The sequence below is a fragment of the Pan troglodytes genome, chromosome 2, assembly GCF_028858775.2.
Source record: "Pan troglodytes isolate AG18354 chromosome 2, NHGRI_mPanTro3-v2.0_pri, whole genome shotgun sequence".
NCBI lineage: Eukaryota > Metazoa > Chordata > Mammalia > Primates > Hominidae > Pan > Pan troglodytes.
The window spans coordinates 27,884,316-27,909,499 of record NC_086015.1 but is presented as its reverse complement, the minus strand read 5'-3'; the positions used below and the strand labels follow the sequence as shown (position 1 = coordinate 27,909,499).

Below are 25,184 nucleotides of genomic sequence, written 5' to 3'. Positions count from 1 at the left end.
CGGAGTTCTGCCGAGTGGGGCGCAGCGGCCGCTATTGTCCCGCCCCCTGCTCCGCAAGATTCGAGCCTGAGCGGCCTGGGCGTCTCGAGAGGTGAGAGAGTTGGCGGCGCGGTTTCGGCGGGTAAGCGAGCGTCGGCGACTGTCTCTCCGCGAGAGGAGGCAAGTTGGGGTCCAGGCTCCAAAGCCGGTGGCCGCGTACCGCGGTGGAGCCGCTGTCTTTGAGGTCTGAGGAGAGAACAGGTTTGTTTCACGCATCGCGGGCTCTCCCCCTGCGGAGTCTCTGCGTCTCCGCGCCGCGCTGTCCCTCTCTGGCCACCGCACGACGGGCGCAGAAATCTGGGCCCCAGAGCTGCGCTGAGAGATCCCCCGACGCTTCCCCAGCCCCCCAGGGAGGCCTTCGCGGAGTCGGGGCGTCGCGGGTCGGGGCGCTCGCTGTGTCCCTTCAGCTCCAGACTGCGTGAAGCTCCTCCAGCAGGCCCCAGCGCCCAGGGATTTTGTCCTAAAAAAGGGTCATGGAGTGGGTGGATTGCGGGCGGCTCGGCGCTTTTTCTGCATACGGATTTCGTCCCAAATTTGCTAACATGAGAACCACAGTTTTTCAGAAGAGCAGAATGTTTATTTGCCAAGACCTGTTTGGCAGGTGTGAATGTTTTAGAGAAGAAATGCCGAGAAAATGCTGGCATTTTGCGTTGCGGGTTTTTTTTTAATTGAGAAATAGGTTACTGGCTTACTTTGTTTCTCCAGAATATTTTCACTTGGCTTTAATTTAAGTCATGTGGCTTTAATTTCCTTCCAGATTATGCGTTCAGATGTGGCAAAGGCTTGAGAGAGTCATTATCTCTTAATCGTAGCGGTTTTGATTATCTTTTTTCCCACATCATATTTTTCTTTCTTTCTTTTTAAATCACAGCTTTACGTTTTTAAGAGTCTATCTGGTTCATTGATTGATTCAACAAATATTTATTAAGTGTCTAATATGTGCCAGGCATAGTTGCTGGGGATGCAGCAGGAAACAACGCAGAATTTTTGGCCTTCTTGGAAATGGGCAGTAAGCAGAAGTAAGCTGTGTTTTGGGTTTGGTGGTAAATGCTAAGGAGAAAAGATAAGGGGAGGGAAGTGATGAGGGAGTGTTAGCGGGTGAGGGTTGCAATTTGGAATGGAGTGTCCAGGTTAAGTCTTTGAGAGAAGGTAACATTTAAGAAAGGACTTCAAGGATAGGAGTCTGGGAGTAAGAGTAGGGGTCTGATTCAGGCAGAGGGAAAAGAGCCATGACTGGAGCATGCAAGATTAATAGAGGAACAGCAGGGAAGCAGTGTGGCTGAAATTCACAGTAGGGGAAGGTGGGAAATGACGTCGGAGAGGTGAAGGTTCTCACATGGACTTTGGATTTCATTGGCAGATTTTGAACAGAAGGATGACTTCATATGGCGTACATTTTAAAAAGATAACTCGGATTGCTCCTTTTGAGGCTGAAAGGAGAGAAAAAATGGAAGCAGAGAGACTACTTAGGAAATTGTGTTAGTCTTCCATTGCTCCTGTAACAAATTTCAGCAACTTTGTTGGTTAATAATACAAATTCACCGTCTTTTAGTTTGTACATCAGACTAGGTCTGTAAATCTGTAAATATCTCCAGGCTAAAACCAAAGTCAGTAGGGCTGTGTTCCTTCTGGAGGTACTAGGGGAGAGTACATTTATTTCCTTGGCTTTTCCACCTCATGAAGCCTGCCTGAATTCCTTGGCTCCTGACTGCTTCCTTCATCTTCACAGCCAGCAAAGGAGCATCTTCCAATTACACCTTCTGTCCTCTCCAGCACTCCTGTGTCTCTCTTATAAAGACACTTGTGATTACATTGGGCCCACCTAGATAATTCAGGATAATATCTTCATATGGAAGTTCTTAATTTAATCACCCCCGCAAAATTCTTGTATGAGTATGTAAAGTAACATATTCACAGGTTTGGGGGATTACGATGTCTTTGAGAGACCAGGTGAGAGAACATGGTGCCTCACCCAGACCACTTCAGTAGTGATGAAAATGGTAAGTAGTGCAGCCCTGTATGTATTTCAAAGGTGAGGATGACTAAAAAGTTGAATGTGCTACTGTAGGTACGCTGCCTATGGGCGTAGTCCTGCTCCTAAAGGAGCAGTAAAAATAAAATTTAAAAAGTTGGATGAATCATTTGGAAAAACAATTCTAGTAGTGTGAATAATCACTGCTAATTTATCAATCACATTTGCAGTTTTGTTTCTCAATTTGTAGTTTCTCAGTTAACAGTTTTACAAGATTTGGATTTGTGTTTCCAGTTGATTTTGAGATTCCTGAGGACAAGGGATGATTTCTGTTTTTGCCCCCTAGTTTGTCCCTGATGGCTGGCATGATGGCAGGCCCTCAGTAAATGTTTGGTAAATGAATAAAAGAATGGTAAGCTAGAATCTGCTTTATTACTTTTTATTTTGTGCAATACTGTGTGCAAAACCTGTTGAATATATTTTTATGTATGTAAATATATTCATATATGGATAAGTGAAAGTATTCCACACTATACATAATGTTGACATAAGTAAATACACAGTGTAGGTGGTTTCCCCACATGACAGTATTTTTAGAGATTTATAACATCTCTCGTATGATGTTAACAGTGTTTTGGTATTGTTTTTCTGGTTGCGTCAGAAAGTTGTGTTTTACTTATAAAAATAGAATGGCCCACTTACATAGAAGAACAGAAGCAGTAACGGTTTTGGGGAGCTGTTTCTGATGGCTCTTCAAAGAGAATGTTGACAAAGCATTTCACAGGAATGGACCAGGTCATATATTTACTCTCTGTTTTTTTTTTTTTTTTAGCCTCAAGTTGGAGAGAGGAAGTTGTATTTATTCTCTAGCAATGTTATTGATTAGCCTGGAAAGTAAAGCAATAAGTATTTAAGACTGCCCTGAATCTTGCCTATTAAGCACGTTCTCTTAGTAATTTACATCAGGTGAGGTTTAATAGGTCACAGATTGAATTTTATTGCCCAGTTTCTTAGGGTAGGGATGTGACAAGTAGCTGTAACTACTGCTTTTTGTGTTCACCTCAGTGTTGATGTATTCTCTGGATAAGCAACTTCTAATATCATGGCATCACAGTGTTGAAAGGAACCTAAAGGTGACCCATGTACTACAGAGCCTTTCAAATTCTTGAAACCTAGATTTAAGTAAGAGGCTTGGTTACCCCGGGATCGGTTCATGTGATTCAGTGCCCATTCAGGGTACTGCAGATGACCACCTTTGTGTATTTCGCAGGAACTGGTGTACATTTATTGTGTTTGGGAATTATTAAATAATTATAAGTGCTTTAAGAACCAAACTTTTAGTAGTTTTTACTTGTAAATCTGAAAATATCTAAGCATGAGAACCACTTACTTGTAATGTGAGTTCCTGCCATAGCGATCATTTATAGAAAATAAAGTATTTTTGTGTATGTGTTATTTATTCAAAATGTTAATTATTTTTTAAAGAATTCTTAACTTTGTAATTGATGGTAGCAAGGCACTCATCTGCTTTATGTAGTGGTATTGTTTCCTATTTGGAAGGCAACCAGGAACCTAGAATATTTCAGCCTGCTTTGATTAATCACACTTATCTTTTCATCTTTGTTTTCTTTTTGATAGTGTAAAATATTTAATGAGGTCTGTTCTGTCATCTCTTTGCTTTCCTTCCAAAAAATGCTTAAAATTCTTAGCTAGTGTTTTGAGCTACTTTTATTCAGTTACTTTTACTGTTTGCCCATGATGAAGACTTCTTTGGTAATATCAAAAGGAACTCCCCAATTTATTAATATATACACACAATACAAAACAATGTATAATTTTTAGCAAACGTTGTCTGTTAATCCTATTATCCTGATAATTATATTATCCTGATAATCATATTATCAATGAGTGATCAAAGTACATTTGTAGTGTATTACTTTTTTTTTTTTTTTTTTTTTGAGATGGAGTCTCGCTCTGTCACCCAGGCTGGAGTGCAGTGGCATGATCTCGGCTCACTGCAAGCCCCACCTAATTTTTTGTATTTTTAGTAGAGACGGTTTCACCGTGTTAGCCAGGATGGTCTCGATCTCCTGACCTCGTGATCCGCCCACCTCGGCCTCCCAAAGTGCTGGGATTACAGGCATGAGCCACCGCGCCCGACGTATGTGGCATATTTTCTTAATCCAGTCTATCATTGATGGACATTTGGGTTGGTTCCAAGTCTTTGCTATTGTGAATAGTGCCCCAATAAACATACGTGTGCATGTGTCCTTATAGCAGCATGATTTATAATCCTTTGGGTATATACCCAGTAATGGGATTACTGGGTCAAATGGTATTTCTAGTTCTAGATCTTTGAGAAATCGCCACACTGTCTTCCACAATGGCTGAGCTAGTTTGCAGTCCCACCAACAGTGTAAAAGTGTTCCTATTTCTCCACATCCTCTCCAGCACCTGTTGTTTCCTGACTTTTTAATGATAACCATTCTAATTGGCGTGAGATGGTATCTCATTGTGGTTTTGATTTGCATTTCTCTGATGGCCAGTGATGATGAGCATTTTTTCATGTGTCTGTTGGCTGCATAAATGTCTTCTTTTGAGAAGTGTCTGTTCATATCCTTTGCCTGCTTTTTGATGGGGTTGTTTGTTTTTTTCTTATAAATTTGTTTAAGTTCTTTGTGGATTCTGGATATTAGCCCTTTGTCAGATGGGTAGATTGCAAAAATCTCCCATTCTGTAGGTTGCCTGTTGACTCTGATGGTAGTTTCTTTTGCTGTGCAGAAGCTCTTTAGTTTAATTAGATCCCATTCGTCTATTTTGGCTTTTGTTGCCATTGCTTTTGGTGTTTTAGTCATGAAGTCCTGTGCGTGGGCAATTTTTCTAGAGTTGTCTATTCTTCCTCAAAAAGAAATATGATTAAGAAAGCCCACGTGACAGCCAGGCGCAGTAGCTCACGCCTGTAATCGTAGCACTTTGGGAGGCCAAGGCAGGCGGATCACTTGAGGTCAGGAGTTTGAGACCATCCTGGCCAACATAGTGAAACCCTGTCTCTACTAAAAATACAAAAATTTCACCGGGCATGGTGGCAGGCACCTGTAATCCCAACTACTTGGGAGATTGAGGCAGGAGAATCGCTTGCCCTTGGGAAGCGGAGGTTGCAGTGAACCGAAATCTCATCACTGCACTCCAGCCTGAGTGACAGAGCTAGACCCTGTCTCAAAGAAAAAAAAAAAAAAAAAAAGCCCACGTGACTACCAAAATCCAGTTTCTTCCCTTCTCGAGAAGACTGACATAAACTTTCATGTTTCTTTGAAAAATCATGTCCATTTTCTAAAAATTTTTATCCTCATGCCTCCTTAAATTTTTACTTAAATGTTTATTTTTCCAGGTAAATATTGATGAGTAGGCAGTCTCTTTCAAGGATTTAAGAGTCTGTTGGATTGCTATAGACTTAATCAGTATTGAAATATTCTTCATATAAAATGTATTTATTCTTTTTGAAAACAAAGATGTATTCATACCTATCCATGTGTTTTTTTGTTTGTTTGTTTGTTTTCAGACGGAGTCTAGCTCTTTCACCCAGGCTGGAGTGAAGTGGCGCAATCTCAGCTCAGTGCAACCTCCGCCCCCTGGGTTCAAGTGATTCTCCTGCCTCAGCCTCCCCAGTAGCTGGGATTACAGGTGAGTGCCACCACGCCTGGCTAATTTTTGTATTTTTAGTAGAGATGGGGTTTCACCGTGTTGGCCAGGCTGGTGCCGAACTCTTGACCTCAGGTGATCCACCCGCCTTGGACTCCCAAAGTGGTAGGATTGCAGGTATGAGCCACTGTGCCTGGCCTGTATTCTTATATTTATCTACATTGTCTCTGTGAGATATATAAGAAACTGATAATGCTTATTGCTCTAAGGGAGGAAATGGGAGACTGGGGAATGGGGTTTGGAAGGCTATACCTTATTCTATATCTCCTTTTCTGTATTTGAAAATTTCCCCTGTGCATGTGTTACATATTAAATTGAAATACTGAAAGAAAAAGAAATGGTTAATTTCAACAGTATACAATTTAAAAGACCTGTTATTCTCTCCACAGTGATATCCTGAGAGAAGATGGGAAAGGGCTGCAAGGTTGTGGTTTGTGGATTGTTATCTGTGGGGAAAACTGCAATTTTGGAGCAGCTCCTTTATGGAAATCATACTATTGGTAAGATTGTTTTTCTCTAGTTTGTCTCTAGGTTCTGGGAGCTATCAGGGGTCTTTTGTTGGTCATGCTAAACTAAAGGTGGTTGATGGTACATAAAGGGGAGGTATAATGCAGAGGGACCAAGAGATTAAGAGGTAAGAAAAGAGGAGGGAAAAAAGTCTTAGTGTTATTGAAATTCAAGAGTGCCTGCTGTAAGTTATCACAGGTAAGGAAAGAAATGGCCAATACAGATAGATCAATATGGATATATATTCCTTTGTATATATGTGGTTTTCCGTGTATTTACATAATGAATGGTGTAAATTCATTACATTACGAATCATAGAATCACTGATTTAAGAAAACATAACTTTCCAGTGGGCATGGTGGCTCAGGCCTGTAATTCCAGCACTTTGGGAGGCCGAGGCAGGCGGATCACCTGATGTCAGGAGTTCAAGACCAGCCTGGCCAACTTGGTGAAACCCCTCTCTACTAAAAATACAACATTAGCCAGGCATAGTAGCGGGTGGCTGTAATCCTGCTACTTGAGGGGCTGAGGCAGGAGAATCTCTTGAACCTGGGAGGCCAAAGTTGCAGTGAGCCAAGATGGTGTTACTACACTCCAGCCTGGGCTACAGAGCGAGACTCTGTCTCAAAAAAAAAAAAAGGCCGAGCGCAGTGGCTCACACCAGTAATCCAAACGCTTTGGGAGGCCGAGGCAGGCAGATCATGAGGTCAAGAGATCAAGACCATCCTGGACAACATGGTGAAACCCCGTCTCTACTAAAAATACAAAAATTAGCTGGGTGTGGCGGTGCACGCCTGTAGTCCCAGCTACTCAGGAGGTTGAGGTAGGAGAATCGCTTGAATGTGAGAGGCAGAAGTTGCAGTGAGCTGAGATTGCACCACTGCACTCCAGCCTGGCGACAGAGCGAGACTCCATCTCAAAAAAAAACAAAAAAAAACCCAAAAAAAACAAAAACAACTTTGCAGAGCTGCTGTATGTAGATTTTTAAAAATGGAAGAAACAGTCGTTTGGTGAGTATGACTTCATTTTGTGAATTGGGCTACCTCATTCATTTATTCATTCACTGAGTCAAATAATTATTTATTAATTGGTATATGATACGTGTAATCAGGCCTTGGGTTACAGAGGTGAAGATAGCATTTCTGGAGGTCATGGCTTAGTAAGGAAGATAGATATCACAGGTTAGAATGAAATGACGTTTGTGTTAGATAAGTAAACAGAGATCATCAAAGCATTTTTTTCTGGCAAGTAACTTAAAGCACATTTCTGTTTTTCTGAGATGGAGTCTCACCCTGTCTCCCAGGCTTAAGTGCAGTGGTGCAATCTCGGCTCACTGCAACTTCCGCCTCCCAGGTTCAGCCAATTCTCCTGTCTCAGCCTCCTGAGTAACTGGGACTACGGGTGCGTGCTACCACGTCTGGCTAATTTTTGTATTTTTATTTTAGTAGAGACGGGGTTTCACAATGTTGGCCAGGCTGGTCTCGAACTCTCCTGACCTCAAGTGATCCGCCCGCCTCGGCCTCCCAAAGTGCTGGGATTACAGGCGTGAGCCACTGCGCCTGGCCCACATTTCTGTTTTTCATTAACCATTTCTATGTGCTCTGCTTCTCTTCTAGCTTTCTAAAATAATGTTTAACAATTGTGGTTAAATTCATATTTAGTGTTTATTATAATACCTATGTCAGTAGTTGTCAAATTTTTTGGTTTCAGAATCCTTTTGCCCTGTGAAAACTTACTGAGGACCCCAAACAACTTTTGTTTATGTGGGCTGTATCTTCCAACATTTACTGTATTAGAAATTAAAACCGTGGCCAGGCGTGATGGCTCACAGCTTGGCAATCTCAGTGCTTTGGGAGGCCAAGGTGGGAAGATCAGCTGGGCTCAGGAGTTTGAGACTAGCCTGAGACCTCATCTCCACTAAAAACAAAACGAAAAAAAAAAAAAAAAAAAAAAAGAAAGAAATTATCCAGGTGGGCATGGTGGCATGTGCCTGTGGTTCCAGTTACTTGAGATGCTGGGGTGGGAGAATCACATGGGAGGTTGAGGCTGCAGTGAGCCATGATCACACCACTGCGTTCCAACTTAGGAGACCCTGTCTCAAAAAAGAAAAAAAAAGGAAAATGGAGACATTTGTAAACTACTTATTTTTTCTAAATGACACTAATAAACTCATTATATCCTAAAATAACTTTATGAAAAAAATTATATTTTCAAAATAGTGAGAAAGGTGGCATTGATTTACTTTTTAGAAAATCTTTTCTGATGTCCAGCTTAATAGAAGGCAATTATCATATCTATTAACACTTGCCTTTGTAATCTGCTGTGATGAGGTGTTTTAGTTGAAATATATGAAGAAAATCCAGCCGCACACAGATATGTAGTTGGAAAAGGTAGGAGGAATACTTTAATAGCCTTTTCAGGTAATTATGGGTATTTTTCTTTGGTATTTCACTAAAACTCAACAAGTGATGGTTACTTAAAGGTTATTGCAGTGTAGAATCTGAAATCATATTCGTGAACTTTTTTACTCTGCTAAATTAAAATCTCATTGATTGATCCTGCATTTTAAATGGATCTTTTTACCCAAGCAGAGTTTTTTAGCATCGTGAATTGGTCATTTTGGAAATTTTGGTTCGCTAAGGAAGTCTTCCATATCACTTTTGTTAATATCTGATGAAATACCAATTTCATCAGTATTGGGAATCTATCAAGTTCATGATGATGGATACAATTCTGATTTTTGCCTGAAAGCTCAAATTTTATTGACAACAAATACTGTTACCATAGTTACTTTCCTTGAAATGATAGGCTTCCTTTATTAATTTTTGAGAAAATGTTTGTTAAATATTGTAAATACATAGTTTTTCTGTCATTTCTTCTTTTTAAAAATGATGGCTAGTTCAGCTTGCAATTTAAAACACACAAGAGATTTTCCTCAAGACAGTTACCATAATTGCATGCAGAAATGTTTTATATATAGTTTCCATTTAATTCCATAGAATATTGAAAAGATATATACTCAAGGCTTGAGATTTAATAAAATTAGTCATTTTTATTGCTTCATTAAGGACATTCTTAAGTAAAACTGGCTTTTTAATTTTTTAACTGCAAGCACAGGATGGTGAAGAGAGGATCTAATGGCAACTATACGTTTAGTGCCACTGACTCGATTTGCACTAAGGTACCGGCCGTTTTACCCACCGTTGCTTTTGCAACATCAGTACAAATATCAACACAGTGGAAAATGCAAATGGCTTTAGTAGTATTATGAATATAGTTTTGCCCATGTGGGTCCCCTGAAAGGAGACCTCATGAGATCTGCAGACCACAGTTGGGGAGCTGCTGGCATATATAAATACAGTACAATTGACCCTTCAACAGTGCACGGGTTAGGGGTGCCAACACCGCCCCCCCCATCAGTTGACAACCAAATTTTTGTCTCCCCAGAAACTTAACTACTTATAGCTTACTGTTGACCAGAAGCCTTAAACCTGATAACATAAACAGTTAATTGCCATGTCTTATATGTTGTGTGTATTATATACTGTACTCTTACAATAAAGTAAGCTAGAGATAAGAAAATGTTATTAAAATCATAAGGAAGAAGCCGGGTGTGGTGGCTCACGCCTGTAATCCCAGCACTTTGGGAGGCCGAGGCAGGCGGATCACTTGAAGTCAGGAGTTCAAGACCAGCATGGCCAACATGGCGAAACCCCATCTCTACTAAAAATATAAAAATTAGCTGGGCATGGTGGCACGTGCCTGTAATCTCAGCTATCTAGGAGGCTGAGTCATGAGAATCTCTTGAACCCGGGAGGCAGAGTTTATCGTGAGCCGAGATCACGCCACTGCACTCCAGCCTGGGCAACAGAGCGAGACTGTATCAAAACAAAACAAAACAAAAACCTGCTTTAAAAAATAAAGGTTATTTTAAAATGTATAAGAGGTTACCATTATTTAAATTTGAAAAGAAGACTGTAAGTGAAAAATAGCCACTGCAAAGGATATAAGACACTCTCTTTGATGATAATGCCTATAAAATAAAATCTGTGTCTCCCAGGCCGGAGTATAGTGATGCGATCTCACCTCAATGCAGCCTCCACCTCCTGGGTTCAAGTGATTCTCCATCTCAAAAAAAAAAAAAAAATCATAAGGAAGAAAAAATATATTTACTATTTATTAACTGGAAGTGGTTCATCGTAAAGGTCTTCATCCTCATTGTTTTTATGTGGAGTAGACTGAGGAGAAGGAGGAGGGATTGGTCTTGCTGTGTCAGGTGGCAGAGGAGAAAGAAAATCTACATGTAAGACATGTGAAGTTCAAATCTGTGTTGTTTAAGGGTCAGTGGTATTCTCAGCAGAGCAGTATAGTATACTGTGATTCTTTTTTTTGTTTTGTTTTCATGGAAGCCAACATGTATTTGCCATTTCTTTAGTTTTGTTTATACCTTTTGCTAGTTCTTTCCACATAGTCCAGATGTTTGTCAGTTCTGCATGAGGTCAGCTCCATCAGATAATCTATTTTTTTTCTTGGCTGTGTCCTTTCAGGAGCTCTGTGTTCTCTTACCTGCTGTGCCACCATCATCATGGAACTTCCCCTTTGTTTCTCCCTTTGGTTTTTTTTTTTTTTTTTTTTGAGACGGAGTCTCGCTCTGTCACCCAGGGTGGAGTGCAGTGGCACGATCTCGGCTCACTGCAACCTCCACCTCCTAGGTTCAAGTGATTCTCCTGCCTTAGCCTCCCAAGTAGCTGGGATTACGGGCATGCGCCATCATGCCCGGCTAATTTTTGTATTTTTAGTAGAGACAGGGTTTCACCATGTTGCTCCGGCTGGTCTTGAACTCCTGGCCTCAAGCAATCTGCCTGCCTCAGCCTCCCAAAATGTTGGGATTATAGGCATGAGCCACTCACCCGGCCTCTCCCTGGTTTTGATTTCCTGTTTCCTAGATCTCTTGTCTTCTTCTTTTGGCTTATACCTTTTTTTTTTTTTTTTTTTTGGAGCACATTTTCCAGTACTTTTCTGGTGTTGAAAAGATTGTACAGTAGAACAGAACATCCAGTGATGATGGCCTTCAACATGCCCTCTACCTGGCACATAGTCGTGACCCTGGGGCTTCCGAATTGAGATATTTACTAATTGTGCTTGTGATTTCCTTTACTTCATATCTGTGTTAGGTTCTGTTTCTTCCTGTTTCTATGATTACATATTAGTTTTTATGGAGGGTCTCCTCAAATAGTTTTCTGAGAAAATATACGTGATACATTTTCTGAGGCTTTGCATGTTTGAAACTGTCTTTATTTTACACTAACATTTGAATTGTAATTTTGATGGGTATAGAACTCTAGGTCAAAAATAATATACTTTCGGAATTTTGAAAGCATTGCATATATGGTTTAATCAATAATTATAAGACAAACCTTCACATAATCTCCACATGGATCAAAAAGTACAACATTGAGGACAGGCCAGTGGCTCCCTGTGTTCCTCTGTCCAGTTGCAACTCATTCCTTCCCTTGACTTTTGGTTAATCATTCTTTTTATTTTTAATTGCCACATATGTGTGTCACTAAATGGTCTAGTTTATTTTTTGCCCTATGGATTTTCTATGAATTAAATTAATCCATGTCTGGCTTCTTTTACTCAACATTATATTTGTAAGACACATCAGGCCAGGCATCGTGGCTCACCACTGGAATCCCAGCACTTTGGGAGGCCGAGGTGGGAAGATCACTTGAGCCCCAGAGTTTGAGATCAGCCTGGGCAACATCGGGAGACCCCATCTCTATTTAGAAAAAAAAATAAAAGATTCATCCATTTTGCCGTAGCTGTGGTTGTTTACTTTTCATTGATGTAACATTCTATTGCATGAAACTACCTCTGTCTGTTAGGTCTTCATGAACATTTGGGTTATTTCCAGTTTGGAGCTATTGGAAATAATGCTACTCTGGAACATTATTGTACATGTGTCCTGGCTATTATGGGATAAATTCTGGTATACATATCTAGGAATGAAATTGCTGATTCATAGAAGGTGTGTCTCTTTAACTTTATCAGCTTCTATTGTCTTCTTGCTTCTAGTGCTACTTTTGAGAATCTGGGAACCATTATGATTCTTGATGCTTTGTCTGTGGAAACTTTTTTAGGCTCTCTTCTTTGTTCTTAGTTGCTGTGGTTTGAAGGATAGTGTCTCCTCCAAAATTCATGTTGAAACTTAATCTCCAATGTAACAGTATTAAGAACTGTGGCCTATAACAGGTGATTAAGTCATGAGGGCTCCACCCTTCACCTTCATGAGGACTAATCTCTCATGAAAGATTAGCATCCTTATAAAAGGGCTTGAGGTTGAAGGGAGTGCTCTCTTGCCCTTCTGTCTCTCCCACCATGTGAGGACACAGCATTTGACCCCTCCCAAGGATGCAGCAACAAGGCTCCATCTTGCAGTAGGGACTGTGCCATAACAACACACCAGACCTACTGGCACCTTGATCTTGGACTTCCCAGCCTCCAGAACTGTGAGAGAGAAATTTTCTATTTATAAATTACCCAGTCTGTGGTATTTTGTTATAGAAGCACAAATGGACTAAGACACCAGTGTTCTGAAATTTCAGTGATGCGTCATAGAATTGATCTTTTCTGTTCTTTCTTTTTCTTTTTTTGCTCGGGTTGGAGTGCAGTGGCACGATCTCAGCTCACTGCAACCTCCGCGTCCTGAGTTCAGGCAATTCTCCCACTTCAGCCTCCCAAGTAGCTGCAATTACAGGTGCGCACCACCATGCCCAGCTAATTTTTGTATTTTTAGTAGAGATGGGGTTTCACCATGTTGGCTAGGCTGGTCTTGAACTCCTGACCTCAGGTGATCTGCCCATCTTGGCCTCCCAAAGTGCTGGTATTACAGGTGTGAGCCCCCGCGCCTGGCCAGTCTGTTTTCATTTACTGTATTGGACACTTAGAGGGCCCCTTCTATATGGAAATGCATGTTCTTCAGTTTTGAATTATTTTGTTATTGCTTTCTTTCCTCTGTGTTCTCTGTCCTTGTTTTCTGGAACTCTCTTTTTGGATGCTAGACCTTCTGGACTAGTCCTTGAATTTTCTTATTGCTCCTTTCCTGTTTATCATCTCTCAATATTTTTGTACCACTTTTTGGTAGATATTCTTATCTTTATTTTCCAGCCCTTCTATTGAGTTTTTGTTAGTATCCTGTTCTTATTTCATGGATGTACTATCTTATTTTTTTGATAGATTAGGTAGTTTTTTGTTTGTTTTTGTTTTTCTTTTCTTTGTATAGTTGGTTTCTCTGTAGCGGTCTCTTCTTGTTGGTCTCTATTTTCTTCAGGTGTCTGCTAAACCTTGGTTATCTGTTCATAATTAAAAATGGACCCCTAGGCCCAGTGCAGTGGCTCATGCCTGTAATCCTAGCACTTTGGGAGGCAGAAGCAGGCAGATTGCTTGAGCTCAGGAGTTCAAGACCAGCCTGGGCAACATGGTGAAACCCCATCTATACAAAAAAATACAAGAATTAGTGGGGCTTGGTGGTATGTACCTGTAGTCCCAGCTACTTGAAGGGCTGAGGTGGGAGGATCACCTGAGCCCAGGAGGTTGAGGCTGCAATGAGCTGAGATTGTCCCACTGAACTTCAGCCTAGATGACAAAGTGAGACCCTGTCTCAAAAATAAATAAATACAACTTAAAAAGCCAATTGGAAGCTCTAAGCATATGGATAGGGTTCATGACTTAGAGCTTCACTAAAGTGATCTGGCAGGGGCATTTATTGGGGAAACCTAGATGTCAGTATATTTAGGATTTTTTCCTTTTCCGTTGGCCAGATTCTCCAGATTCCCCTGGATGGGGATAAAGAGCTGGCTGCCAGTGTTTTGGGAGCAGAAAGGGAAAGCCGGAGGACTTCAACATTCAGTATGTGTGTGTGCACAGGCATGTCACTTAATTGCCCTGTTTTCATGGTGGAACTCATTCCCTTTATCCCACAGTCTAGACAGCCTCTATTTTATACTCCCCAGAGATTGCACCCTTAAGCCTTCCCCTGGTGTGCGAGATGGGTAGTTGCCCAGCAGCGTGGAGTGGGAGAGGAAATCTAGAGAACTAGTGGAAGACTCTTGACTTCATTTGATCTTTAGAGTACCAAAATATCAAAAGGTCTAAACTTTAGACCCCCTTTTGGAGAGGCAGGTGGAGGTGGGCTAACCGGACTGGCTTTTGGTGGATAAAAAATCACATGACAAAATGCTTGGTAATTTTTGCTTTTAAATTAATTTGTAATCAAAGCCCAATACGTTTGTGTCTTAATAGATAACCTTTAATTTCCTTAGGGCTTAATTTATGACAGGATGACACAGACACGTATATACATAATCAGATTTATGAATAATTTTACCTTTCTAAACACTGAATACATTCCTTATGAGTTATGTTGATGAAAGTAAATTTTTGGTTTCTCAATGATCCAATCTATGTATTACCATGTGATTATTCCTTTTAATCTAATACTTGTGGAGATTTTATGTAATCTAATACTTAATGGACATTTCATGTAAGGCATCTGGAACAAATCATTCTACAGTATTTAGGTTGTTTAGGAAAACTGTAACTAGTTTAAAAAAAACTATAACATAGTATCATTATGGGGGGTATAGGATGTTACCCATGTGATTTTACCTCTGGATGTATCTCACATTGATTTATTTTTATTTTTTTATTATTATTTTTTGAGACGGAGTCTTGCTCTGTCACCCAAGCTGGAGTGCAGTGGCATGATCTCGGCTCACTGCAAGCTCTGCCTCCCAGGTTCAAGCAATTCTCCCTGCCTCAACCTCCTGAGTAGCTGGGATAACAGGTGCCCGCCACCACACCCAGCGAATTTTTGTATTTTTAGTGGAGATGGGGTTTGGCCATGTTGGCCAGGCTGATCTTGAACTCCTGACCTCAGGTGATCTGCCCACCTAGGCCTCCCAAAGTGCTGGGATTATAGGCGTGAGCCACCGTGCCTGGACTCATATTTAAATATGGAGGTGGTTACTGGGACTATACCTTACCTGTCTTATCACATGTCTCTCCACTACTTATTAAAATTAAGAGTGTTAATCTTCTCCCTTTAATTCCTTTATCAGTAAGGGCTTATTGAATATTTGCTGTGTACACAGAATGGTTTCTTTCACTTAATAAACTTAGAGACTAGTTGAAGAGATAAAACTTGCACAAATGAAACAAAGTGGTAAAATGCATTTTTAAAAGATCATAAACAAGAAGGGGATTTTTATTTTTATGCAGAAGAAATATTTTTTAAAAGAATTTTGTTTACGCCAGGTGCAGTGCCTCACACCCGTAATCCCAGCACTTTAGAGGCCAAAGTGGGTAGATTGCTTGAGCCCAGGAGTTCGAGACCAACCTGGGCCACGTGGTGAAACCCCGTCTCTACAAAAAGTACAAGAATTCACTGGGCATGATGGCACCTGTAGTCCCAGCTGGGAGGGACTACTTGGGAGGCTGAGGTGGGAGGATCCCTTGAGCCCAGGTGGCGGAGGTTGTAGTGAGCTGAGATCGAGCCACTGCACTTCAGCCTGGGCAACAGAACAGGACCCTGTTTCCAAAAAAAAAAAAAAAAAAAAAAAGTAAAATAGAAATGTGATTATTATATGTGGTAAATAGGAAACCTAGAAAGCCAATTTCTAAAGGACAAGAAAATACGGAGCAGTTGACACTGACTTAGCCAAAAAGAGTAATTTCTTTTCTTAATCCCAGGAATGGAAGATTGCGAAACAATGGAAGATGTATACATGGCTTCAGTAGAAACAGACCGAGGAGTAAAAGAACAGTTACATCTTTATGACACCAGAGGTCTACAGGAAGGCGTGGAGCTGCCAAAGCATTATTTTTCATTTGCTGATGGCTTCGTTCTTGTGTACAGTGTGAATAACCTTGAATCCTTTCAAAGAGTGGAGCTTCTGAAGAAAGAAATCGATAAGTTCAAAGACAAAAAAGAGGCAAGTGGATATGTTAAAAATGCCAAATGTGAATTATAATACCATTTAAATTATAGCACAGACTTTTGGGTAGTTTATTTTCAGATCATTACAATATATTCTTAGTATCTGTAAAACCTTCACAATTTTTTTCTTTTCTTTTTCTTTTTCTTTTTTTTTTTTTTTTTTGAGACGGAGTCTCGCTCTGTCTCCCAGGCAAGAGTGCAAAGTGCAATGATGCGATCTTGGCTCACTGCAACCTCCGCCTCCCGGGTACAAGCGATTCTCCTGCCTCAGCCTCCCGAGTAGCTGGGAATACAGGAGTGTGCCACTATGCCCGGCTAATTTTTATATTTTTAGTGGAGACAGGGTATTACCGCGTTGGCCAGGCTGGTCTTGAACTCCTAACCTCAAGTGCTTTGCCGGCCTTGGCCTCCCAAAGTGCTGGGATTACACGTGTGAGCCACTCTGCCTGGCCTAGAATTTTTTTCTTAACCCAAGAAATACAGGTCTGACTGAATTTAGTTAGGACCAGAATTTGACTTTCTGCCTTTTGCTTGTTACCATCTACAAGTTGAATTTTAATGACTTCTTATCTCAAGTACTACATAATTCATTTTATGTTCTTTGGTATTGCTGTTTCCTTGGGTTTTTGTTTTTGTTTTTTTTGAGACTGAGTCTCTCTCTTTCACCCAGGCTGGAGTGCAGTGGCACGATCTTGGCTCACTGCAACCTCCAACTCCCAGGTTCAAGGGATTCTCCTGCCTCAGCCTCCTGAGTAGCTGGGACTACAGGCGTGTGCTACCAGGCCCAGTAATTTTTTGTATTTTTAGTAGAAACAGGGTTTCACCGTGTTAGCCAGGATGGTCTCGATCTCCTGACTTTGTGATCCGCCTGCTTCGGCCTCCCAAAGTGCTGAGATTACAGGCATGAGCCACCATGCCCGCCCTCCTTGGGCTTTTTATTATCTCCTTGGGTACATAGGATTCTTGTCTTCAGGCTTACCAAAAAAAGAAACCTAATAATTATTGGATTCTACCCATATACCACTTAAACATAAGATTCATATGCCTTACAGTGGTCTGTAAAGATTTAGATTACCTGGCCCATGCCTGTCCTTTTCATCTCATCTTTATTATCTGCCTGTCTCTCACTATACTCCAGTGACACCGGTCTACTTTCTGTTTTTTCAACATGATAGTTTTGTTTTCCTATTAAGCTTTCTCAATTGCTTGTTTCCCTGTCTGGAACTCTCTTATCTCAAATCTTTCTCCAGATCTTCACGTGGCAGACTCTTCATTGTCTAGGAAACCAGATAATATACTGATTAACAGTACTGGCTAGATGGTAGAAAAAAAACAGAAAACAAAACAAAACAAACAGCAACAACAAAAAGTACTGGCTAGATGTTCTTAACTTAGATTTTTGTATATTTTTTGTTAAGCTTTTTATTTTGAGACAATTATAGAGTCACATGCAGTTTTAAGAAGTAACAGAGAGAGATCCCTTACCCAGTTTGCCCCAGTGGTACCATCTTCAAAACTCTAGTACATCATAACCACCATATTTGTGTTGATTCAGTCAAGACACAGAACGTTTCCATCACCACAAAGATCCTTCATGTTACTCTTTTATAGCTGCCCCACTTCCCTCCCATCTTCACCCCCACCTTAACCTTTGGTAACCACTCACCTGATCTCCATTTTTATAATTGTGTCATTTCAAGATTGTTATATAAATCAGTGGTCCCCAGTCTTTTTGGCACCAGGTTTTGTGGATGACAATTTTTCCACAGATGGAGTTGGGGTGGTTTGGGGATGAAGCTGTTCCACCTCAGATCATCAGGCATTAGATTCTCAAAAAGAGCATGCAACCTAGATCCCTCACATGTGCAGTTCACAATTTGATTCTCCAGCTCCTGTGAGAACCTCATGCCACTGATGTGACAGGAGGCGGAGCTCAGGTGGTAATGCTTGCTCGCTCCCTGCTCACCTCCTGTTGTGCGGCCCGGTTCCTAACAGGCCCTGGACTGGTACCAGCGCATGACCTAGGGGTTGGGGACCCCTGATATAAAAGAAGTCATACAGGCCAGGTGCAGTGATTCACACCTGTAATCCCAGCACTTTGGGAGGCCGAGGTGGGCAGATCACGAGGTCAGGAGTTCGAGTCCAGCTTGACCAACATGGTGAAAAACCCGTCTCTACTAAAAAAAATACAAAAATTAGCCTGGCATGGTAGCACACGCCTGTAATCCCAGCTACTCAGGAGGCCGAGGCAGGAGAATCGCTTGAAACCCGGGAGGCAGAGGTTGCAGTGAGCTGAGATCATGCCACTGCACTCCAGCCTGGGTGACAGAGCAAGACTCTGTCTCGGAAAAAAAAAAAAAAAAAAAAATCATACAATATGTAATCTTTTGGGATTGGCTTTTTTTACTCACATATCCTCTGGAGATTCATCCAAGTCACTGCATGGATCAGTAGTTCATTTCTTTTTCTTGGTGGGTAGTATTCCATGGTATGTACCAAACTCTTTTTAACCATTTATCTGTTGTAGGACATCTGGGTTATTGATATTTTATTTAGAATACTAATTTACTTTGTGAATAGATAACATATTCACAAGGTTTTGAAAAGATGTAAGAAGGCATGAAAGCTCCTCTCCCCCGTATTTCCCATCTTTCCCACTGAAACAGGCAAATGCTGTAATTATTTACTTGGGTATCCTCCAGAGACCCCTCTCTGCCCCACAAAAGTTGAAAGGTCAGTGAACACTCACGTACTAGATACTTAAATCTTGGCTTTGCTTCTCAGCTTTTCTGCTTCAGTTTCCTTATCTGTAAAAGGAGAATAATAGTACCTTCCTCATATGCTTCTTCAATCCCCATAATCGTATTAATTCCGTGAATGCTTATTGAGCAACTACTATGTGCCAGGCATTGTTCTAGGTACAGGGAATGTGGTAGAGAACAAAACAGTCCATATCCCAATAAAGCTTCTATTTTGGGAGTGAGAGAGACAGTAAATAAATATATTTAATACATTACAATGAGTGATGCTATGTGGAAAAGCAGAATGGGGAATGAGGGTGCTATTTTCTGTAGGGTGACTTTAGCAGATATTTGAAGGAGGTAAGGAGGGAGGGAGCAAAGCTGATGTCTGGAAGGAAGAGTGCTCCAGGTGGAGGGAATAGCTAGTACCAAGGATCTGAGGTCGGAATTTGCTTGCCATGTTCAGGAATCGGCAGTGAAGCCAGAGTGGGCTAGGAGGTGTGTTGTAGGTGATGAGGGCACTTTGCCTTTCACTTTTAGTGAGATCAGAAAGCACTGGTTTGGGGCAAAGGAATGACATGATATGGCTTAAGTTGCATTTATTTATTTTCATGTTTGGTTTTAAAAAATTGAATAATGTTTGCACATGGTTCAAAAATGACAATCATATGTAAAAAGGACTGTGTTCAGTCTGGTTCCCACAGCTGTCCTCAACCACCAAGATCCTGTACATTAAGCATGCTTTTTAAAATATTTTACCCCTTTATTAGTTTTGGGGCAGTCGTCCAGAGTTTCTTTGTATAAATGCAAGCAAATAGGAGTATACATTAAAAATATTTTTCCTCCTTTTTTTTTTTTTTCCTTATTTCAGACAGGGTCTTGCTCTGTTGCCCAGACTTGAGAGCTATGGCATGATCATAGCTCATTGCAGCCTAAAACTCCCGGGCTCCAGTGACCTCCTGCCTCAGTCTCCTGAGTAGCTGGGACTACAGGAGTACATCACCATGCTTGCCTAATTTTTATTTTTATTTTTTTGCAAAGACAAGGTCTTGCTCTGTTGCCCAGGCTGGTCTCCCAAGTCCTGGCTTCAAGTGATCCTCCTGCCTCAGCCTCCCAAAGTGCTGGGATTATGAGTGTGAGCCACCGTGTGCCTAGCCTTTTTTCCCTTTCTCACACCAGGTGGCATACTATCCTGTACCTTCTGTTTTTCATGTAACATATCTTGGAGTTGTTTCCATATCAGTACCCAGATTTTTTTTTTTTTAATTGTAGAGACAGGTCTTGTTATGTTGTTCAGGCTAGTCTTGAACTCCTGGTCTCAAACAGTCCTCCTTCCTCAGCCTCCCACACTGTTGGGATTACAGGTGTGAGCCACCACACCCATCCACCTACCCCCGTTTTTTTTTCTTGGTAACTAATGTATAATATTCATCCTGTGGCTATAGATGTATCGTCCTTGTTTTTTTTGAGATGGAGTCTTGCTATTGCCGACGCTAGAGTGCAGTGGCATGATCTCAGCCCACAGCAACCTCCGCCTCCCAGGTTCAAGCGATTTTCCTGCCTCAGCCTCCCGAGTAGCTGGGATTACAGGCGTTCACCACCACACCTGGCTAATTTTTGTATTTTTAGTAGACAGGGTTTCACCATGTTGGACAGGCTGGTCTCAAACTACTGACCTCAGGTGATCCACCCACCTGGGCCTCCCAAAGTGCTGGGATTACAGGCATTAGCCACCATGCCCGGCCGTTTGTTTTATTTAGATAAGATTGTGTTTGTATGCTAATGGGAGAAAATTGATGATGAGGGGACTAAGTGCTGGAGTGACATCCTTGTCCGGGTAAAGGAGGATGGGTTTTAGGGCAGAGCAAATGGGCTTGGAAGATGGTAGGTTGGTAGATGTGGTGGCGGAAGAATGTGGAAGTTTTTTTTTTTTTTTTTTTTTTTTTTGAGATGGAGCCTTGCTCCATCTCCCAGGCTGGAGTGCAGTGGCATGATCTCGGCTCACTGCAAGCTCTGCCTCTCGGGTTCATCCCATTCTCCTGCCTCAGCCTCCCAAGTAGCTGGGACTACAGGCGCCCACCACCATGCCCGACTAATTTTTTTGTATTTTTAGTAGAGATGGGGTTTCACCGTGTTAGCCAGGATGGTCTCAATCTCCTGACCTCATGATCCACCCACCTCCACCTCCCAAAGTACTGGGATTACAGGTGTGAGTCACCATGCCTGGCTGAAATTCTCTTCTAATTGCGTATCTTACTGAAGCAATATGGTCATCAGGTAAAAGGAAAGTGGGGAAGGAAGAGGAGATACTGGAACTTGTAGAAGAGCACCAAAGGTATGAGATGTCTCATTACAGAGTAAATGGAGAAAATGTAATACATTTGCCGGAGAACACCAGTTCATTTGAGATCAGTGGTATGATCTGGGCCAGCAGGGTTGTATGTTTTTCTCCAGCCATATTCAGCTAAATGGTGTAGGCACAGAGTCTGGTTAATAGTTAAATTTAACAAGGGAGGGGTTTTGCCAGGTGAATATGGTGGGATAATGGGGGCAAGGGAGTGAATAAAAATAATCTAAGCTGGGTAGGGAGGAATTAAGGACATGAGTAGGGTGGAAGGACAATGATAAAGGTAGTAGAGCCAGTAGGTTGTACGTCCTTGTGGTGTTTGGAATTCTTGCAATGGGGGCATTAGGCATGACTGGGAAGGCAGGAGTCAGAGTGGGATGCCTGGAACTGAGATCGTAGAGAGCAGTTACAATGTCAAGGTCTAGGCTGGATGTGGTAGTTCACGCCTGTAATCCCAGCACTTTGCGGAGCTGAGGCAGGAGGATTGCTTGAAGCAAGGAGTTTGAGACCAGCTCCAGCAATAAAGTAAGACCCCATCTCTAAAAATTAAAAAACTAGCTGGGCAGGCTGAGGAGGAGGATCACGATCGCGTGAGCCCAGAAGCTCAAGGCTGCAACCAGCTATGATCAAGCCATTGCACTCCATCCTGGGTGACACAGAGAGACCCTGTCTCTTTAAAAAAACAAACAAACAAAACAAGGTCTAGGATATGACCACGGGAGTGGTGAATGGCTGAGGTAAGGATGATGAGACCATTGGAGAAGTCAAAGAATAAGAGACCAGGTTACTGGAAGCAGCATCTACGTGGCCAGTGAAATCACTAAGAATTATGACCAGAGTAACGGTGAGGGCAGGTTGACCATGAGTCAGCTCTGTGATGAGGAGCAGTTGGGGGGCCGGCCTGGGATTAGTAGGTACAACAGACTGATAGCATCAGCTTTCTGCAGGGGTTTTAGAGAAGGACACCATTGGAGGTAGCATTGAGGGACAAGGAGGACATCTTACCCCAACCTTGTGGTAGTGGTAGGAGGGGAGTGATAGAGGAAGCAGGACTGCAAGGCAACTAGGAAAGGTGAAGGAACATTCAAAGCAGAGGTGGAGGACGCAGAGGTGGAGGATGCAGTGGGGGTTAGTCTTGCTGAATTCTAAGGGGTAAACGAGTTTCTGCAGTTGGGAGGAGAGGGAGATGGAGGTCACAGTAGGGGAGATACATGAAGATGAAAGTCTGGGTGATGAAGAATGACAGGAGGGCTTGAAAGATGAGATAGAGTATGTGATTCCCCTAGAAAACTGGAGCTCTGGGCCCACTTTCATCCTGCCAGCAAGGCATGGCCTTACTGTAGCACAGGGAGCTCAAGCTCAATGTACAGACAGGAAGGAAGACAATAGTGGTTCCAAGATCTGATGAGTTCACTGCTGCTCCTCAGAGAGGCCTTTGACAGTTCTTGCTGCCCATTGTCTACTGTCACATCGTCTTGTGTAATCTTTATGGGCACTATCTGAAAATCTGGTTTGGGGTCTCTTCTCCTCCCCCTGAGCTTTGACTGCTGTATTCTGTCACGCGCAGTGTCTGGTGTATAGTAAGCATTCGTGTAAAATGTTCCTATTGGCACATACTTTTTTTGTTTTTGGCCCATACATTTAACAGACACTTAGCAGTCACCTTTTTAGTATTGTGAATAATGTGAACACAACAATTCCTGTTCTCATGGATACAGAACTCCCACAGCTCCAGCTGTCTTATTTTGAAGTACTATGTTGCAAATCTCTCATACATCAAGTGTAGCCAAACTGAAATGCAGACTCATTGAAACCAGTCTGTATCCTAGATGCCAATTTCCCAAGTCCATCTTCCATTCATACCTGAGCTAATTTTTTTTTTTTTTTTTTTTTTTTTTTTTTACAGTTAGCAAACTACAGAGCATCTGCATTTTTTTTTTTTTTTTGAGATGGAGTCTTGCACAGTCACCCAGGCTGGAGTGCAGTGGCGCCATCTCGGCTTACTGCACCCTCTGCCTCCCGGGTTCCAGCGATTCTCCTGCCGCAGTCTCCCAAGTACAGGCGCACGCCACTACGCCTGGCTAATTTTTTTATTTTCAGTAGAGATGGGGTTTCACCGTGTTGGCCAGGGTGGTCTCGAACTCCTGACCTCAAGAGATCCACGAGCCTCGGCCTCCCAAAGTGCTGGGAATATAGGCATGAGCCAGCACGCCCGGCCGAGCATCTCCATTTTTAACAAAAATGCATTAAGGAGTAAGGTGAAATCCTAATATCCAGTCACACTTGAGAATCAGTTTAATGAAGCAGGTTTGTTAAGTGGAACAATTTTCCTTATGTCTCCATTTTGCCCAGGAACTGATGTTGGCAAAGTACTAGTATGATCTTTTCAATCCGTTTTCTTTCAGGTAGCAATTGTTGTATTAGGAAACAAAATCGACCTTTCTGAGCAGAGACAAGTGGACGCTGAAGTGGCACAGCAGTGGGCAAAAAGTGAGAAAGTAAGACTGTGGGAGGTGACTGTTACAGATCGGAAAACTCTGATTGAACCATTCACTTTATTAGCCAGTAAACTTTCTCAACCCCAGAGCAAATCAAGCTTTCCTTTGCCTGGGAGGAAAAACAAAGGGAACTCTAATTCTGAGAACTAAAAATCAGTAATTGCCACAATTGTATGTTGAATAGTGATTGCCTTTAAGTGTCTGTGAACATGGAGTAATATTACTATTTAAAATAGGCCATTTGTATCTACCTTTGGTCCTTAGGAAAATTCCTAAGGAAGTCATTTAATGCACTTCAGATGTTAAAAGTATTTGGGCTAAGGTTATTATTGCCTGATATGAAATAATATATTCTTATTCTCATTGTTTGAAACCTGTCTTTGAAATTAGCACCTTTGTTATTTATGTTGTACTTGTGAAAACAGTAAAATAGTTTGGATAGTTATGCAAATGCACCTATGTGTAACTTCCCAACCCCAAGCTGTTTCGGAAGATATCATAATCATTCTGTGTAACATTATGCAAACTTCTAAGCCCAAACATGACTTTGTTTTTAAAAAGTTCATTAATCTAATGTCTAGGATTATAAAACAACTTTTTTTTGTGTCTAAATTGGACCCAAAGCATTCAACAGTTGGGGGTAGTAAGCTAAATTTCATCTTGTGGAGATTTTGCTAAACAGACTAATAAGACCCATGATTTAGCTTTGCTCAAATTAGAATGTTTAGCATGAGTTGAGGTACCAGGTAGTGTTAAGTAGGTTCATCACGCTCTAAGGCCGTTTTTTCCTTAGCCAGACCCCTGTTGATAGACCAGATACTTGAGGGCAAACTGTTTGCTCCTCCTCTTGAAAATGATTAGGCACTTAAGGACAGTAAAGCTGTATTTTCTGGAAGGAAGACTGTATCTTCTGGAATAGTTTTCTAGAAAACTAGTCATATACAATAAAAGTATCAAAAATACTGGGCTCTAATTTGATCTGACTTAGATGTCTGAGTTTGTGTTGTTTCTCTAAAGATTTTGGCAAGACTCAAGCAATGTGGCTGACTGTAACTTTATTAATTTAAAAGGTAGGAAGTAAGTTACTTAGTGGTTTCACCTGTGAAATAACTATTTTGACTGAAATGTAAAATAAGCTATTCAACAAAGAAAGAACATATTAAAACATCAAGTAATTTGTAACATCTTAAATGGAATACTTTTTTCATGAGCTCTAGTGAAGAACTACTACATATAAAAGACGATACTTACAAATCAGCTATTGCTGCTACAGTATAATTCTTCAAAATTTCTCATCATAAATTCATTTTTTGGTAAAAAAAATTACCACTCAGACACTAACTCACCCCTTACCCTTTTCCCCCGGTTATTGAATATTAAT

General features: G+C 41.4%; 1 protein-coding gene across 15 annotated transcripts; it reads left to right on the top strand.

Annotated features, from left to right (window-relative positions):
- NKIRAS1 (NFKB inhibitor interacting Ras like 1) lies at window positions 1-24,994 on the top strand. 15 transcript variants are annotated; one of them, XM_063805094.1, is made up of 7 exons: window positions 771-2,039; window positions 2,358-2,423; window positions 2,844-2,977; window positions 5,571-5,692; window positions 6,100-6,210; window positions 15,971-16,212; window positions 23,711-24,994. In XM_063805094.1, the coding sequence occupies exons 5-7, from the start codon at window positions 6,117-6,119 to the stop codon at window positions 23,951-23,953; spliced, it is 579 nt and encodes a 192-aa protein (XP_063661164.1). In that variant the 5' UTR covers window positions 771-2,039; window positions 2,358-2,423; window positions 2,844-2,977; window positions 5,571-5,692; window positions 6,100-6,116; the 3' UTR covers window positions 23,954-24,994.
- The last annotated feature ends 190 nt before the right edge of the window (window positions 24,995-25,184 follow it).